This window comes from Boleophthalmus pectinirostris, unplaced genomic scaffold, assembly GCF_026225935.1.
Source record: "Boleophthalmus pectinirostris isolate CB_2022bp ecotype Guang Dong unplaced genomic scaffold, ASM2622593v1 HiC_scaffold_18, whole genome shotgun sequence".
NCBI classification, from domain to species: domain Eukaryota; kingdom Metazoa; phylum Chordata; class Actinopteri; order Gobiiformes; family Gobiidae; genus Boleophthalmus; species Boleophthalmus pectinirostris.
Genome location: NW_026571133.1, coordinates 5,749,680 through 5,769,018, shown reverse-complemented (window position 1 = coordinate 5,769,018; position 19,339 = coordinate 5,749,680). Strand labels below are relative to the sequence as shown.

The 19,339-nt window shown below is 39.4% G+C and overlaps 1 protein-coding gene across 1 annotated transcript in view; it reads right to left on the bottom strand.

The window, feature by feature from the left end:
- Positions 1–19,339, bottom strand: part of cacna1c (calcium channel, voltage-dependent, L type, alpha 1C subunit) — a 667,856-nt gene that overhangs the window by 25,152 nt on the left and 623,365 nt on the right. Inside the window, exons 34-36 of the mRNA XM_055153273.1 lie at positions 18,087–18,140; positions 5,674–5,811; positions 577–642 (exon numbers count right to left, since the gene is read on the bottom strand). Of these exons, the coding sequence (XP_055009248.1) occupies positions 577–642; positions 5,674–5,811; positions 18,087–18,140 (258 nt within the window). The remainder of the gene's footprint in view (positions 1–576; positions 643–5,673; positions 5,812–18,086; positions 18,141–19,339) is intronic.

The window sequence follows — 19,339 nt, the reverse complement described above, 5'->3', positions numbered from 1 at the left end:
CTAGTTTCGTCCTGGTTTAGTCCGGGTTTAGTCCGGGTTTTAGTCCTGGTTTTAGTTCTGGTTTTAGTCCTGGTTTTAGACCTGGTTTTAGTCCTGGTTTTAGACCTGATTTAGACCTGGTTTAGTCCTGGTTTAGTCCTGGTTTTAGTTCTGGTTTTAGTTCTGGTTTAGTCCTGGTTTTAGTCCTGGTTTAGCCCAAAATGTGAAAACAGGAAATACCTGCTGTGTAATCCATTTATTTCAACTGTAATCGAATACAGTTACTCATAATTTGTACTCTGATTACATGTAATCTGTTACTCCCCAACACTGTGCACGGACGGCATCTAAAAACTCTTCGGGCGTGTTTTTGACGAGGAAACGACGTCATAACATGGCAGAAATCTCCACAAAAATCCAAATAATACCCCCTCTTTTAGAAAACACGTCACAAACTAAATCATAAAGAGTAAAAAGTGTTGGAAAAAATAATTATATTCACAACTCACAATGAGGAAAGACACAGGAAGGAGGCCAGCTACAAAAGAGGAAACACACCAACACGAGGAGGTACGAGCGGAGCGGGAGTGATCTTACCTGCATCCCAATAACGGCATATATGAAGAAAAGCATCACTATAAGTAGAGCTACGTAGGGCAGAGCCTGAAGAGAAGAGGCACAAGTTAGAGCAGTTCAACGCGGTTTTGTCATTTTACACACAGACAACAGGCCCATCACTATCAAAAAACATTACCAAGGAACTTAAATGTGCGCTACGAAATGTTAAAACGACTTGAATTCTGATTTTTCATCTTGTTTTGAGATGTTCTGTCAAATTGAGTTTTCTTAAAATGCATGTTTTGGACTGGTTTCAGTATTTTTCTTATTTTTAGCAAACTTATCTGGCAACGTGGTAAAAAATTTTTTACTTATTAAGTCAACACAACTTGATAAAAATATGCAAGTTTGTACTATAAAAATCTGGACATAAACTAAAGTAATATTGTATAAAAAGCTTTTAAAGGTACACTATGGAACCTTTCTGATAGAGGGTCCACCCCGTTCTTTCAGCTATGGAAAAAAATTGCATTGTCTAAAATGTTCCACAGTATGTATTAAACATTTTTATCTCAGTGAAGGCAAATAAGCAACAGAGGCGGCGCTACCATTAGGCAAAAGTAGGCACCTGCCCCAAACCTGGAGGGGCCCCCATCCAATTGCCCTTAGTGCCACTGATGGCCGAGGCCTCAGAGCAATTTGACTTTCTCTCAATATGACATTAAATGAGAATAGTAACAAAAATTTAATTATAAATCAAACTACATTCAGTTCTGGTTATCTAGTAGGCGACCTAACCTATAAGACAAGTTTCCAATCCATCATAATTCAAATAAATAGAGATGTGCGAGTCTCAAGAACAATGGGGAAAAATAGATAATAAATTATGCATTATATAATGTATTATAGTGAGGGCCCCAAACTTAAGTTCACCTAGGGCCCCCAAATTGCCAACTCCGCCACTGATCAGCAGGCCAAGTAAACCGGGTCATAACTGTTGTAATTGACTAAACGCAAGACAGGCCAGTTTAATGCTATACTGTGGAACATTGCAAGCATAGTTATAACATCCCCATAGAGACGCAAGTGTGGCGAACCCTCCACCAGAAAAGTTGCACAGTGCACCTAAGTATATGTAATAAAAAATAAATAAATAATTGAACTGCTAAACAAATGCAATCAAATGAGTCAAAACTACTCAAAACAAGATAAAACTTTAGAATCCAAGTCACTTTAACTCTGACTAATTACTTTTGCGATATAAATTACATCTAAATTTAAGCTTGATAGTGACCAGGCCCAGCCCGTGTGGCACAAACACCAAAAACAGACAGAGAAAAATCATCTGACCCACGAGTAAACCTGAGCTCCACTCTGCTCTCTGAATTAGCCGAGAGACCAGTCTGTGCACATGTGTCTGTACACGTGATTAGAATTCAACTGCTCTCGGGGCTAACGTTCCCCTTGTGTCTGGAAGAACGGGCCAAAATCATCAGCGAATTCTGTTCTCGGTGGAAAAATCGAGCATTAAAAACAATATTAAAGCTCCCGTGGTTTGCTTTTTAAAAAAACTCCTTAGCAATGGTTCAGCAGGTGTAATTCAGGATTTGTAACTTAAATTAATACGTATGATAATTATAAAGTTAATTCACGTCCACTGCATGAAACTACGAGAGAGAGGCAGTTAAAATAAGGCTAAAAACAATAGCTGCTGGTATAGTAAATTGTAAAAGAGACGTCTTATACTCAGAAACAGAAAGCCAAACGTAAACAATCCATGTGTCATTCGTTCAATGGTTTTTCAAAATAAAACCAAAAATAAGAAAACAAAAAAGCAACTATTTTCTTCATTATTTGTCTCGAAAACCAAAATGAAAAAAAAAAAAAAAAAATCAGTTTTTGATTTTGTGTTTAAATAAAAAATGGAAAAAGCGAATCATGGCTGTTTCCCTTTTACATGACTTCTTGAACTTTTGCGCCACATACAAGGACTGAACCGAGACTGAGTCCAGGACCAGACCAGAACCAGACTGTGATTGAGACCGGGACTGAGACCGGGACCAGATCGGGACCGGACCGGGACTAAGACCGGGACCAGACCGGGACTGAGACCGGGACAAGACCGGGACTGAGACCAGGATCAGATCAGGACAGACACTGGGACTGAGTTCGGGACCAGACCGGGACCAGGACAGACACTGGGACTGACTGGGACTGAGAACAGGACTGAGACCGGGACGAGACCAGGACTGAAAACATTTAGTCCTGGTTTAGTTCTGGTTTAGTCCCAATTCAATCCCAATTCAGTCCCATTTTAGTCCCGTTTTAGTCCAGGTTTAGTCCTGGTTTATTTCTGGTTTACTCCCAGTTTAGTCCCGATTCAGTCCTGATTCAGTCCCGGTTTAGTCCTAGTTTAATCCAGTTTTAGTCCCGATTCAGTCCTGGTTCAGTCCGTTTGCAGCACAAAAGTCCGGCATCGCAGTTTAAGTCACGTAAGCAGGAAACAACCGTTATTCGTTTTTTTCATTAATCGTTTAAACACAAAATCAAAAAATGTTGGTTTTGGAAACAAATAATGAAGAAAATAGTTGTTTTTTTCGTTTTCTTATTTTTGTTTTTATATTGAAAAACAAATGAACGAGTGATACATGGATTCTAAACATAACATAGAACGCAAAATCCATGCTCTATATATTAACTATTATTATCATTATTTACATTTTCCACTATATTTCCACATTCAAAATACTTTTATAAACTGAATGCCATTTTATTTTATTTGGCAAATCACTTAAGCGTAATTTAGTACTTTTTTTTAAATGTATGAAATGGCCCTTCTAACAGCGAACACAAGGGAGAGAGCAGATTGCGTTGTATTTCTAGGACTCTCTATCAAATGATTTCGTGTTTTGGTGCAGTGCTGTTCGGACTTATCTAGAGCTTATGTCTAAAGGAGATGGAGAGCTCCAGAGGTCAGTACGGAGTCGAACAGAGAGAGGGGTTAGATGTTTGAGAGGGAGAGAATAAAGAAAGAAAAGGGTTCAGGACTGATTTTTTATAAAGGAACTCCCTGCCTCAACGTTCAAACTGCTGCTAAAGTCTTTCTGAGACGACCAAGCTCACCCGTTTCCTCACCTCTTCCCTTTTGTATCCCAGACTGGCTTAAAATAAAAGTTGCCAGTACTTAAAAAACAAATATATACTGTGTTGACACTATGTGATACTTAATGTTTAGTTTGGATCGAACTTTAATCCTTTAAAACTACAGATTTTTCTATTTGGATAATTCAACTTGGGAGATTTTATTGTTTTCATAGATTGTTTAAGGCCCTATAGTTTATAATAGTTCAGCATGAATATTATTATTATTTTGAATAGTCCCTTGAGATGATGGGCTTTAAAATAGCTCATCAAACATTCCAAAAAACTACCCTGTTTACAGTATTTCAGTTTAACTTAAAATGGGATCACATCTATGCAAAACTAGGGTGACCAGACCTTCCTATTTACCCGGGACAGTCCGAGTTTCCTAGCAGATTTATCCAAAACCAGTAGTTTGTCCCAGTTTTCTACAAGAAATGTCCAAGGTGTTCCTATTTTTGACAAATTTGATCACTGCCAACAGTAAAGAGAAGCATAAATAGTTATTTGATTAGGTAAAATATGAAAAACGATGCTTAAAAATCACCAAAATATGTCTATACTAAAGGCTTGTTTACACGAGAATGCTTGCGGGTAAAAACGGCAAAATATTTTATCAGAAGTGCCTTTCGTTTAGACGGTGACAGCGTTTTTGGAGCTTAAAAAATGCAAAAATCTGAAACCACCCTCCAGAGTGAAAAAGTTGAATACGCTCCGCCGTAGCGTTTCTGTCTACACTGCCCAAGACGCAAAACTCTGGTCCGATCTGCTCACGTTGCGTACGCGTTTACGTCACATACATCACCACTGAGCTGCCTGGCATGTTTACTCAATCGAATTCCACAGACTTTTGTGTCACCGTATGTATGAGAATTTAAGTAATTTATCTTCCACGTACATCTCAGTTTAACATTGACACAAAAGCTAAATTTACCCCATGATGTCCCCTTGACATACCATTGGCAGACTACTATCTAAATCATGGCATATTGCTCTAACCGGTGTCTACTGTCCTTCATAGTCTCACCACACTTGTTTTATAAAACTCCTCCTGTGGAAGCAGAGTCAAAGGGGCTTAAACACTCAAAGATTATACTATGTTCTCTTTTGAAATCAAACTATGTTGACTTTCCACGTCCCCCCGGGCCTGTATTATTGATGGATAAATAAACTTCTCCTGCTTAAGACTTTTACTTCCACCCTTATGCACGCGGATTCCCTCCTGAAAACGCTCGTCTAAACGCGGAATAAAAAGTGAGTTTTGTGTCTTCTGTTCCGACCGTCATCAGACCGTATAAACGTAGACTTACAGTAGTGCACAGGGGCAGACTGGCAATCTTTTCTTTCTGGCAAATTCCAGAATGGCCGTCCGACCGTGGACACCCCCCTGGTCCTCAAGTTTCAATATGGGCCGAACGGTGGGGGAAAAGTCCAGGGCCGTTTTTTTTTTTTTTTTTTTTGGTCCTAGTCTGCCCTTGCAAAGTGCATAACAACTGTCTTTAATCGCACACTTGTTTCTCTTTTCAAAGTTTTTTATTTTGAAAATCTGGTCACCCTAGACAAAGCTCAAAATGTCATGGTATCTTTTGTTAAAGCAAGTTATCTTTTTAGATTAACACGGTAAAAAGTACTGAAAAATAAAGCCTCTGGATGTCCTGCTTCTTGCTTATTTTAGGGTAAATTTAAGAAAAGAACTCAAAACTAAATTGAATTATCCTTTTACCATATAGTTATACTCCTAAAATATATGTATGTGTCTTGGGTTTCAGCTTGTAATTATGTGACATTTTGAGGACTTTTCCCATTCAAAAGTTATAATATTTAGATTTATTTAGACAGTTAATCTCAAATTTTTCATCATTCTACAACCCATGAATAACTAATAAGCAAAATGTTAGAATAACAAGTGGACATTTAGGGAATAAGTGAGGAAAGAAGACCAGCTCGTCTGCCCTGTCGCACGTAGTAGCATGTAGTGTCCGGCTCTCCCCTCACTTGAAAGGATTTGATGAAAGTCCACAGCAGGGTCCGTATCCCCTCCCCGCGAGACAGCAGCTTGACCAGCCTCATCACGCGGAAAAGTCTGAAGAAGGTGATGGAGATCCTGGCGTTCTCTTCAGAATTCTGCAGTCCCTTTTGGTGGGGTTTGGTGTTTTTAGCAGCAAAAACACGGACGCAAAAGGGGGGAACATCCACACACACACATACAGTTACATCATGAGCCACAGTATACGTTTTTTTTTTTCTTTTTTTTTTTTAAACCATAATCTGGTGACACTTTAGTTTAGGGACCACGTATCAATTGGAAACTATAGTAAAAAAAAAAAAAAAACAAAACGTAATTACATGATGTTTTTGTTACCATTTACACTTATTAACACTTGTTTTTTTTTCTTAATGATGATATTTTGCAAGCATTTAAAGCTGCATTGCATAACTTTTCTGGTGGAGGCTCCGTCATTTGACCTGTAACTTTGACCCTGTGGCTTCACCTGCTGTCTCCATAGAGATAAATAAGTGTAAAGCTATATTGTGGAACATTCCAGGCAACATCTCCACGGAGAGAAGCGTCAGACGGACCATCCACCCCAGAAATTACACAGTGAGTATTCTTCCAGATTCAACTCTTAAAAGTGCTCTCTGTAACTTGTCTCCATGGAGATGTTGAGCTTTGCCTGGGATGTTCCACAGTATGGCATTAAACATTTCTATTTCCATGGTGACAAGCAGGTAGCACCACCATGTCAAGGTACAAGTCGGATCTGTGAATATGCAGAAAGAATCCGTGTTTTTTTTTGTTTTGTTTTGTTTTATTTAGAGTAAGAGTAATTGCAAGATATGTTTAATGCCATATTGTGGAACATTTCTGATAAAACATATTCTAGGAGGTTAGAAGTTGGCGAAACCTCTTCGTGAAAAGTTACAACGTGCAGCTTTAAAAATTGCACCATGTAACTTTTTGGTTAAGTCACCTGTTTGTTTCTATGGATTTGTAATTTCTCTGCCTGAAATGTTCCACAGTATGAGGGTCTGGTCTAGTCCTGGGTTTAGTCCTAATCTGGTCCTGGTTTAGTCATGGTTTAATTCTAGTCTAGTCCTGGTTAAGTCCTGTTTTAGGTCTGGTCTAGTCCTGGTTTAGTTCTAGTTCTGATCTGGTCTATTTCTGGTCGAGTCTGGGATTAGTCTTTGTTTAGTCCTGGTTTTGATTTGTTCTAATCCTGGTTAAGTCCTTTTTAAAGTCTGGTCTAGTCCTGGGTATAGTCCAGGTTTAGACCTAGTCTAGTCCTGGATAAGTTTTGGTTTAGTCATGGTTTAATTCTAGTCTAGTCCTGGTTCAGTCCTGTTTTAGGTCAGGTCTAGTCCTGGTTTAGTCCTGGTTTTGTTCTGGTCTAGTCCTGGTTTTGATCTGGTCTAGTCCTGGTTAAGTCCTGTTTTAGTCCTGGTTTTGATCTGGCCTAGTTCTGGTTTAGTCCTAGTTTAGTCCTGGTCTATTCCTGGTTTTGTCCTAGTCTAGTCCTGGTTTGGTCCTGATTTAGTCCTGGTTTTGATCTGGTCTAGTCCTGGTTTTGATCTGGTCTAGTCCTGGTTAAGTCCTGTTTTAGTCCTGGTTTTGATCTGGCCTAGTTCTGGTTTAGTCCTAGTTTAGTCCTGGTCTATTCCTGGTTTAGATCTGGTCTAGGCCTGGTTTTGTCCTAGTCTGGTCCTGGTCTAGTCCTGGTTTAGTCCTGGTTTTGTCCAGGTTTAATTCTAGCCTAGCCTTGGTTAAGTCCTCTTTTAGTCCTGGTTTTGATCTGGTCTAGTCCTGGTTTGGTCCTATATGTCATTTTTCTGCCTGAAATATTCCACACTGTGACATTAAACATCTCTACCTTAAATTTATTCTCACATTCTGACTGTGAGAGCGGGGGTCGCCTCTCCACAGACCTGACCTGTAACTTGATCCGCTTTAATGCCATACTGCGAAACATTCCCGACAAAAGCAACAACACCTCCACGAAGACGATCCCTCCACGAGAAATACAATAAAACACAGAATTTATGAATGCATTTTCTTCGAATTTACAATTAAAATTTCCCTCGCTTTAACACTCATCAGTACTATTAATGTGTACATAAACTATAACCATTAAAAATAAACAAAAACTGAGGAAACGCAAACTAGAATAACAAGTACGCTTCGTTAACAATCGATATGTGGTCCTTAAACTAAAGCGAAACCACCGTTGTTTTTTTTTTTTTTTTTTTTAATTCTCTGCATAGTTTCACGCACGGACACGGGACCCGAGGTGAAACTAGGCACCAAACACTCACTCACATCGGGGGAACATACACAAACAGTTAATCAGTTTTTTGCGTCCAACAAAATCCCATCAAAATTTACTGTTAAGAGATCAGGGAGAGAATCGGGCAGTCATGCTGAACTCCGACCTCAGTGCCAAACTCACCTGGCAACAAACAGGAAGCAAGAAACGAAAGGAAGCACTTTTATTTATTTATTTTTTGACAATTTACCTGTATGTGTGATTAATTCTGATTTGTTTTATTAATACAATTATTATTTTGTAATTGTTGCAGAGCAGCAAAAAAAAAAAAAGGTCTGTTGTTGGGCCCAAAATTTGATCAACTTTCTATTAATTTTTTTTTTAGAGGGGGGCCCATGTGACGCTTCCTGCCCCGGGCCCCCAAAATTTCTGTCGACGGGCCTGAATTGTTCTGTTATTTTAGTTGTTTATTATTTTATTTGTTATGTATCGTAAAGTTTGAGCTGTAGTGGGTCAAATACGTAACTGATTAAAAAAATTTTCAGTTTATTTTTTCTCTATAATGCTTTACTGGGTCATAAAAATGTTTAAAAATGTAAAATGTAAAAACGATTCTGTTATGTATCAGTATGAAGTTATTATTTTGAATTTGTTGTGTGCCATAAAGTTTGAGCAGTAGTGGGTCAAATACATAACTGATAAAAGATTTCCAGTCTATTTTCTCTCTGGTAATTTACTTTTTTGACATTAATGTGGATTTTTTTTTTTTTTTTTTTTGAGCGTTTCACTGGGTCATAAAAATGTTTACAAATGTAAAATGTAAAAATTATTCTGTTATGTTTCATTGTATTAATAAAGTTATTATTTTGAATTTGTTTTCTGGTTTAATCCTGGTCTAGTCCTAGTTAGGTCTTAATCTAGTCCTGGTTAAATCCTGGTTTGATTCTAGTCTAGTCCTGGTTTATTCCTGGTCTACTGCTGGTTTAGTCCTGGTTTAGTCCCAGTTTAGTCCTGGTCTAGTCCTGGTTTAGTCCTAGTCTAGTCCTAGTTTAGTCCTGTTTTAGTCCTGGTTTAGTCCTGTTTTAGTCCTGGTCTAGTCCTGGTTTAGTCCTGTTTTAGTCCTGGTCTAGTCCTGGTTTAGTCCTAGTCTAGTCCTAGTTTAGTCCTGGTCTAGTCCTGTTTTAGTCCTGGTCTAGTCCTGGTTTAGTCCTAGTCTAGTCCTGTTTTAGTCCTGTTTTAGTCCTGGTTTAGTCCTGGTCTAGTCCTGGTTTAGTCCTAGTCTAGTCCTAGTTTAGTCCTGGTTTAGTCCTGTTTTAGTCCTGGTCTAGTCCTGGTTTAGTCCTGTTTTAGTCCTGATTTAGTCCTGGTTTTAATCTGGTTTATTCCTAGTTAGGTTTTAATCGAGTCCTGATTTAATTGTAGTCTAGCCCTGGTTTAATCCTGTTTTAGTCCTTGTTTAGTCCTGCTCTCGTCCTTGTCTAGTCCCGGTCTAGTCCTGTTTTAGTCCTGGTCTAGTCCTGGTCTAACCCTCCCATTTTACTTATCATAGTTAAACATATTCTTCTTCTTCTTCTTCTTGTTCTTCTTGTTCTTGCAGCTTTTACTTTGACCCACACTGGAGTTTCATGTTTATTTATGGTCGGGCGCAGGCTTACATAACTCTGAATTAGTTAAATCTGACTTTCAAACTCGAGGCTGCAGCTGGGGCACGAAATCAAACTAAAACACATTTTCACGTTACGCAATTTCACCACTGTGTGTCAATGAACGATAATCGAAAAAGGCTTCGTTTTGGTTTTTTACGACGAGCCAAACCTCCACCGGGATCAACCGCTTTTTACATGTAAATCATAATCATCTTCATTTACCTCGTTATGGGGGTTTTTAGCGTCAGTGTCGCTGTCCCGAACGCAACCCCGCGATGAAATTTTCACTCGTTTCGCTCGTGTTATTCTCAAGATTATTTATTTATGTTTCTGCTCCTTTCCCGTGGGACAAAAAGGCCAAAAATAAAGACTGAGTTTACACGAGTTTTATTCTGTAACTCTTCTGTTTTAATAGTAATTTGTGGTTTGTTTGTGTTTGGATTTTAATTTAACTTCCTTATTTTGTAAAACGCTTTGAATGACTTTGTGTACGGACTGTGCTAAAGAAATAAACTTGAATTTTCCTACAGACAATACAGAAAAGAGACGGTTCTGCTGCTGTGTTTCCCATTGTAGTCCTGGTTTAGTTCTGATCGAGTCCTCTTTTAGAACTGGTTTAGTCCTGGTTTAGTCAAGGTTTAGTGCTTGTTTAGTTCTGGGCTAGTTCTGGTTTAGTCCTGGTCTAGTCCTCTTTTAGTCCTGGTGTAGTCAAGGTTTAGTCCTAGCCAAGTCTTGGTTTAGTGCTTGTTTAGTTCTGGTCTAGTTCTGGTTTAGTCCTGGTCTAGTCAAGATTTAGTCCTAGCCAAGTCTTGGTTTAGTGCTTGTTTAGTTCTGGTCTAGTTCTGGTTTAGTCCTGGTGTAGTCAAGGTTTAGTCCCGGCCTAGCCCTAGTTAAGTGCTTGTTTAGTTCTGATCTAGTCTTCTTTTAGTCCTGGTTTAGTCCTAATTTAGTCCTGGTTTAGTGCTGGTTTAGTTCTGGTCTAGTCCTCTTTTGGTCCTTGTTTAGTTCTTGTCTAATCCTGGTTTAGTCCTAGTCTAGTCCTGGTTGAGTCCTATTTTAGCTCTGATCTAGTCCTCTTTTGGTCCTTGTTTAGTTCTGGCCTAGTTCTGGTTTAGTGCTTGTTTAGTTCTGGTCTAGTCTTCTTTTAATCCTCTTTTAGTTCTGGTCTAGTCCTCTTTTAGTCCTAGTTTAGTCCTGGTTTAGTGCTGGTTTAGTCCTGGTTTAGTCCAGGCCTAATCCTCGTTTAGGGCTTGTTTAGTTCTGTTCTAGTCCTCTTTTAGTCCTGGTTTAGTTCTGATCTAGTCCTGGTTTAGTCCTGTTTGAGGTGTAATTGAGTCCTCTTTTAGTCCTGGTTTTGTTCTAGTTTAGTCCTAATTTAGTCCTGGTCTAGTCAAGGTTTAGTGTTTGTTTAGTTCTGGTCTAGTTGTCTTTTAGTCCTGATTAAGTACTGGTCTAGTCCTTTTTTAATCCTGGTTTAGTCCTAGTTTAGTGCTGGTTTAGTGCTTGTTTAGTTCTGGTCTAACTCTGGTTTAGTTCTAGTTTAGTCCTGGTCTAGTCCCAGTTTAGTGCTTGTTTAGTTCTAATCCAGTTGTCCTTTGGTCCTGGTTTAGTTCTTGTCTAATCCTGGTTTAGTCCTAGTCTAGTGCTGGTCTAGTCCTCTTTTGGTCCTGGTTTAGTTCTTGTCTAATCCTAGTTTAGTCCTAGTTTAGTGCTGGTCTAGTCCCCTTTTGGTCCTGGTTTAGTTCTTGTCTAATCCTAGTTTAGTCCTAGTTTAGTGCTGGTCTAGTCCTCTTTTGGTCCTGGTTTAGCTCTTGTTTAAATCTGGTTTAGTCCTAGTGTAGTCCTGTTTTAGCCCTGGTTAAGGCCTGGTTTACTCCTCTTTTTAGTCCTGATTTAGCTCTTGTAAAATCTGGATTTAGTCCTAGTCTAGTCCTGGTTTAGTCCTGGTTTAGTCTTGATTTAATCCTAGTTTATTTCTGTTTCATTTAAGATACAGTTTTTGATTTGCAGCTTTTGCTTCTTGCTTTGGTAACGACTAAAATATAAAAACTTTTTGCAAATATAAATAACCGTGTTGAATTTAAAATATTTCTTATCTTATATTATTTTTTAAGACTTTAAGACTGTTTCAAACCCACATCTGACAGTTTGAAATATAAAAAAAAGTCGTGTTAAATGGAAACTGTGGCTAAACTAAATTACAATTATTACTTTGCGGGTTTTAATTGTGTTTTTTGTTGATATAAATGACCCACTTTTACTAACTTAACTTAAGATCATTAACCTTTGGGATATTTCTCAAAGTCGTGACTCCAAACTTTATCCAAAAATTAAAACGATAATAAAAAAAACCCTTTAATAATCATAAATTGTTCATAACTTTAAACATAAAACTCTCGCGCGTAGAGTAAATGGGACTTTCTGATCTCTGTTTCCACGGTAACAGAGTCACATTTCCTCAGAGTTAAACCTGTTTGAGCGGCACAAAAAAAAAAAAAAAAAAAGCGTGACACTGTTTGTTGCCGTTTGAGTTTTTTCCAAAGGCCGTTCGTTGTTTTTGCTAATCCCCAAAAAAAGAGCGCTCCTGAAGAGAGAGCGGCATTTTCCACGCGCCGCACCGCAGCCTGGGACAACACACGTCTGGGCTTTCGTCGTCTCAAATGTTATCGCGAATCCAAACACTTTTTTTTCTTGCTTTGTAGAGGTAAAAGTCAAATTACGGCGATATTTACTCAGAATAATATCGACTAAAATGTTTAATATGTCATTTTATTGTTCTGTTGAAGTGTTTTACTGATAAAAGGACTGGGGTGTGTTCACATTTGTCCTGGTTTGGTCCGTGTTTGGGTCCAGTTTGGGTCCTGAATTTTAGATTTGGTCGGATCCTGTTCTAGTCCAGGTTTAGGTCTGGTCTAGTCCTGGTTTAGTCTTGGTCTAGTCATTGTTTAGTCCTGGTATAATCCTAGTCTAGTCCTGGTTTACTCCTGGTGCTGCTCTAGTTCTGGTCTTGTCCTTGTTTAGTCTTGGTCTAGTCCTGGTCTAGTCCTAGTCCAGTTCTGGTCTAGTCCTGCTCTAGATCTGATCTAGTCCTTGTTTAGTCTTGGTCTAGTCCTGCTCTAGTCCTATTATAGTTCTGGTTGAATCCTGGTATAATCCTAGTCTACTCCTGGTCTAGTCCTGGTTTACTCCTGGTTTAGTCCTGGACTAGTCCTGCTCTAGTTCTGGTCTAGTCATGGTTTAGTCTTAGCCTAGTCCTGTTCTATTTCTGGTTGAATCCTGGTGTAATCTTAGTTTCCTCTTGGTCTAGTCCTGGTCTAGTCCTAGTCTAGTTCTGGTCTAGTCCTGGTTTAATGCTTGTCTAGTCCTGGTTTATTCATGGTCTAGTTCTGGTCTAGTCCTGGTTTAATGCTTGTCTAGTCCTGGTTTATTCATGGTCTAGTTCTGGTCTAGTCCTGGTTTAATGCTTGTCTAGTCCTGGTTTATTCATGGTCTAGTTCTGGTCTAGTCCTGGTTTATTCCTGGTCTAGTTCTGGTCTTGTACTGTTCTAATTCTTGTTTAGTTCCGGTTTTAATGCCAGTCTAGTCCTGATTTACTCCTGTTCTAGCCCTGGTTTAATCCTGGCCTAGTCCTGGTCTAGTCCTAGTCTAGTTCTGGTTAAATCCTGTTCTAGTTCTAGTTTAGTCCTGGTTTAATGCTAGTCTAGTCCTGGTTTACTCCTGTTCTATCAGTGGTTTAGTCCTCGCCTAGACCTGGTCTAGTCCTAGACTGATTCCTGTTTTAGTCCTGTTTTACTCCTGTTTTACTCCTGGTCTAGTCCTGGTTTAGTCCTGGTCTAGTCCTAGTCTAGTCCTAGTCTAGTCCTAGTCCAGTCTTGGTTTAGTCACTCGAGTTTAGTCCTGAGTTTGTTTTGATTCGGTGATTCTTCAGATGTAAACACACCCACAGTTCAGCAAAAACTGTGTAATTTATTTATATTTTATTTGTATAATTCTCATAAAATTTGCTTCTCTGTACCATCAAAAGCACTAAAATACACAAATTTGTAAAGTACCTTATTTTTGGATATTTAAATATAAATTTTCCAGCAGGATAAAGCCATAATAGTTGACGTTACACAGACGTCGTTGCCCTAAACTCCACTGTCAAACGCAGAAAATGCCACTTTCTGTGAAGGAGCGCTCGTCATAAATGTGCATGTAATACCACAACGTGACCACAGAGGGCACCGTTACACCACCATTACAGGAGTGAAGAGGAGGAAGAGGTACAGTAATTATGTGAAACAGAGAAGAGGGAGACAGAGACAGGGAGGAGGGAGAGCTTGAACTGTAAAAAAAAGACCAAAAGAAAGACAAAGAGGAGAAGACAGGGAGATATTCGAGTCCAGTGAAGTGAGAGGAGGGGCTTTTTGTGACCGTGACGATGACGATGATGGCACCAGTGAGGAAGCACTCGTTTAAAGCACCAAAAAACAGAAGCGGTTTTGCGGGTTTTTGCAGGTTTTTGCAGGGCACGGGCAAAGCAAGACACCAGATAAAAAAAAACGACAATGTACCTCCAAAATCCATTCACACACATTTAAAAAAAACAGAAGAGTCAACAACAACGCGACGACAGAAGCAGAGGTGAAAGTTTTTTTGGCTGATGTTTTTTGTAAACGCTGAGTACAAATGTTTGGAAAGAGCTACACCAGATTTTAATATGAAACTAATTTATAAACAGTGTTGGGAAGGTCACTTTTAAAATGTATTTCTCTACAGATTACAGATTACACACACCAAAATGTAGTTTGTAACATAATCCATTAAATTACTTAAAGTGAGTAATGTAATCTGAATACTTTGGATTACTTGATTTACTGTAGAGAAGCAAAGACGAGGATATCGTAACATAAGATGTTTTGTCTGATAAAAGAAAATAAAAAGACCAAACTTTACATAACCAAATTAAAAATATTATTGATAGAAGAGGAGGAGACAGGTCCACGCAGCAGGATTTAGTCCTGTTAAATCCTGTTTTAGTCCTGGTTTAGACCTGATTTAGATCTAGTTTAGATCTACTTTAAGCCTGGTTTTAGTCCTGGTTTAGATCTAGTTTAGGCCTGGTTTTAGTCCTGTTTTAGTCCTTGTTTAATCCTGCTTTAGTCCTGGTTTAGTCCTGGTTTAAGACCTGGTTTAGACCTGGTTTAGCTCTAGTTTAGACCTGGTTTTAGTCCTGGTTTAGTCCTGGTTTTAGATCTAGTTTAAGCCTGGTTTTAGTCCTGGTTTAGATCTAGTTTAGGCCTGGTTTTAGTCCTGTTTTAGTCCTTGTTTAGTTCTGCTTTAATCCTGGTTTAGTCCTTGTTTAAGATCTGGTTTAGACCTGGTTTAGCTCTAGTTTAGTCCTGGTTTTAGTCCTGCTTTAGTCCTGGTTTAGTCCTGGTTTAAGACCTGGTTTAGACCTGATTTAGACCTGGTTTAGCTCTAGTTTAGACCTGGTTTTAGTCCTGGTTTAGTCTTGGTTTAGTCCTGGTTTAGTCCTGGTTTTAGTCCAGGTTTAGATCTAGTTTAGATCTAGTTTAGACCTGGTTAAGATCTAGTTTAGTCCTGGTTTAGACCTGGTTTTAGACCTGGTTTAGATCTAGTTTAGACCTGGTTTTAGTCCTGGTTTAGACCTGGTTAAGATCTAATTTAGACCTGTTTAAGATCTATTTTAGACCTGGTTTAGCTCTAGTTTAGTCCTGGTTTAGACCTGGTTTAGATCTAGTATAGACCTGGTTTTAGTCCTGGTTTAGACCTGGTTAAGATCTAGTTTAGACTTGGTTTTAGTCCTGGTTTAGATCTAGTTTAGACCTGGTTTAGTTTCCAGCAATGAGTGGAATTACCGAGAAAAAGCCCAAAAAAATAAAATAATAGCCCAAAATGTGAAAACAGGAAAATCCCGCTGTGTAATCCATTTATTTCAACAAAGTAACTGTAATCCAATTACCACTCACTGAAACAGTAACTGTAACTGAATACAGTTACTCACAATTTGGACTCTGATTACGTAACTCTGGTACATGTAATCTGTTACTCACCAACACTGTTTATAACACACTAAACTGAATTAAAGTTTCTATTTTGCGAAGATTTTTCCACGTTTTAACCTGGGAATTTCTTAACGGTGTAATTCCTCATTTGTCCAGCAGGGGCGCTTCAGTGTTCAGTGTACAGAAGGTTTCAGCGGTGGTCATCTGGACGCTGTTTTTGCGATCAAGATGTTTCGGCTCTCGTCCAGGAGTCATTTTTAGTGTGATGGTTCTGGCCCGAGGCGCTGGGAAAGAACCAGAACACCAAATCAAATCCAAAATCCAAAATCCATCAAATCCAAAACGACTCCTGGATGCGAGCCGGAACATCTTGATCGCAAAAACAGCGTCCAGATGACCACCGCTGAAACCTTCTCTGCACTCCTGCTCTTGTTGTACTGATTTAAAGGTTTTGTCTTGATAGTTCTGGCCAGGGGGAAGCTCTTTATATTTTCATTCTTATCGTTTGCCAGAGGTGGGACCAAGTCGTTGTTTTGCAAGTCTCAAGTCCGAGTCAAGTCCCAAGTCAAACACAGGCAAGTCCAGGTCGAGTCTCGAGTCACTGGCCCATAAGTCCAAGTCAAGTCCAAGTCGTCTGCTTTGAGCTTCAAGTCATTTCAAGTCTTTAAACCAAAAAAGTACCAAATATAACTTAGATTTTTGCAATTTATATAACTTTTAAACTAAATTATACTTAAAAAATCATGGTATATTTATATATCAGTATTTATATAAGAGTTGTAGAAATTTAAATGTCTTGACAAGATCTTACTGTGAATCATTACGATCAGAATAGAAAGAAATCAGATTTAAAAGAAATTAATAAAAGTTATTTTTTTGTGAAATGGAAGGATCATGTTCTGTGTACTTCCCTCTGTTTTACTTTATTGTACTGTGTATTACTGTAGTACATTTGAGGATACCACATCACAGTACTTCAGTTCCATCCAAAGTAACAAACAGAAATGGGAGGGACATGTTCCAGTTTGTTCTTATAAAATTAAGTGCCGCATTGATCAACTGTAAGGATAAAAGTATTTTCAAAAAACATCGATTTTTTAGGAGAAGCATCAAGACTGGAGTCAAAGGCCTCAGAGTCGAGTCCCACGTTTTTGACCTTCAAGTCCCAAAGTCGAGTCCCAAGTCACTGACCTTCGTGTCCCAAGTCGAAGTCCCAAGTCACTGACCTTCGTGTCCCAAGTCGAAGTCCCAAGTCACTGACCTTCGAGTCCAAGTCCAGTCCCAAGTCACTGACCTTCGAGTCCAAGTCCAGTCCCAAGTCACTGACCTTCGAGTCCCAAGTCACTGACCTTCGAGTCCAAGTCCAGTCCCAAGTCACTGACCTTCGAGTCCCAAGTCGAGTCCCAAGTCACTGACCTTCGAGTCCAAGTCCAGTCCCAAGTCACTGACCTTCGAGTCCCAAGTCGAGTCCCAAGTCACTGACCTTCGAGTCCCAAGTCCAGTCCCAAGTCACTGACCTTCCAGTCCAAGTCCAGTCCCAAGTCACTGACCTTCGAGTCTAAAGTCGAGTCCCAAGTCACTGACCTTCGAGTCCAAGTCCAGTCCCAAGTCACTGACCTTCGTGTCCCAAGTCGAGTCCCAAGTCACTGACCTTCGAGTCCAAGTCCAGTCCCAAGTCTTAGTCCATTTTATCAAGTCAAAGTCTCAAAGTCCTAAAAATAGTGACTCCAAGTCTGACTTCGAGTCCAGGTCACGACTTACAATTCCCCACCTCTGTCATTTACTATTATTTAATTACATTTATATCTAGAGATGTCATCAACATAATAATAGTAAATATTAATAATAGTTTTAATTAGAATAAGAGTCTTTACAATGTTTAATTAAGTTATAACGCTGCTTTGGAAGTAAGAAAATCAGGAGTAAAACGATTTAGCAAATTTTCAACATCTCGACTATTCGATTATTTGCCCAGCCCAATTCCGAAGACTCCAAACATGAAGCTTAAGGATCTTGTAATGAAAGTCTTATTCTAGATTAAATCATTTGCCTCAAGTAAGTGGAAAACATTTGTACTTTTTTATTGGTTAATCTAATATTGTGAATATTAAACACTTCTATTAATGATCTTGACTCTTTTCACCTCTGCAAACACGAACCACACGGACTCAGACTCTCTCAACACATATAAAAACACAGAAAACCTCCACAGCCCGACCACACCACACCCACCAAAACCACACCAAACCAAACCAAACCAAACCAAACCAAACCACAGCACACCAAAAAAACCACCACATCTGTATCGGCACAACTGTGGACATGCTGCAGCGGACAACAGCGAGGAGCCAACGACCACCACAAGAAGCCAGAGTCTGGGGGTCCATGTATGCGGCTGGAGGAGGGGGGGGGTGTGGGTGGACGGAGGGGGGGGGCGAGGGGTTGGGGGTATGAGGGAGGGGGAGGCGGGCGTTACCGTCGGCGCGTACCATTGGTCTTACCACAGGGGGGTGGGAGGAGGAAGAGTGGGACGAATCAGCTGGCTTTAAGGAAAGGCACACAGATCAGCACCAGCGCAGACTGTGGGGTGTGTTTGTGTATGTATGTGTATGGTGTTTTTTGTTTATATTGGACTACTTAGATATCAGACTGATTACGTTATAAGTTTAAAGTTGAGTAATTTGAATGTCAGTCTTCATTATGTTTTTATTAGACTAGAATAGATTTTTTTGGTCTGCTCTACCCACCTCTCGGTCGAACTACGGCGAACGATAAAAGTTTGGAGTAACTTTTTGAGCAAAGTCACCTTAAGAGAATTAGTATTTGATGGGCTCATGTACTTTTTACTCATTTTGCACCAAATGGGGAAGCAGTTAACGACTTTTTAGTGCAATTTTAGAGCAGCCTGATAACAATTTAATTCAAAAACACTGCAAGAAATGTTTGTATATAGAGTCTAATTTGGTTATTTTAAAGGTACTTTGCATAACTTACGCCGTGTTATTGCTTTGCTGAGAATGTTCCACAGTATGGCATTACACATGTCTATCTCGAGTTACGATTATCAGATCTGTGGAGAGGCGTGGAGGGGCCTGTCCACACTACAACGTTTTTTTTGGTCGAAACGGTGAAGTTTTTATTCGTTTTGGGCTTTCGTCCACATGGAGGCGGTGTTTTGGGTGGGCGAAAACTTTTTTTTTTTGAGACGTGTTTTAGAGACGGGTTTTTTGAGAACGGGTTCCAGAGTGGAGAAATTTGAGAACGTCGGAGTTGCGTTGTCATGTGGACAAGCAAATGTCTGCAGCTTTTGGAAAACGATGACGTTGCGAGTCCGTCATCTCCAGGGTCCCTCGATGCGGCGAAGGCTACAGCGCTTAGTGTCGCTGCCGCAGACCACAAGACCGTTGCCAAAATGTGACAGGTGTAGCATACGGAGCCGCTTCTGTCGCCCAGGAACCAAGACACTAATGCTAACAACAGAATACGCACAAGGATCAATAAGAAATATTACTCACAAGTAATTAAACTGTTGGATTTCGAGATCAAGTTATTCTAATAATTCTCATCCAAATCTTATGGCTAAAAACGAAAACTTATGTTTAATTTTTGCAAAACAAAACAGCTATATTTCTGGGATACATCTAAAATCGGCTAAATTACCTTAAAGTAAAAAAAAAATGTGATGAGATTCGCATTATTAAATATTATTATCATTGTTAACAGCGCCACATACAGGTGGGGC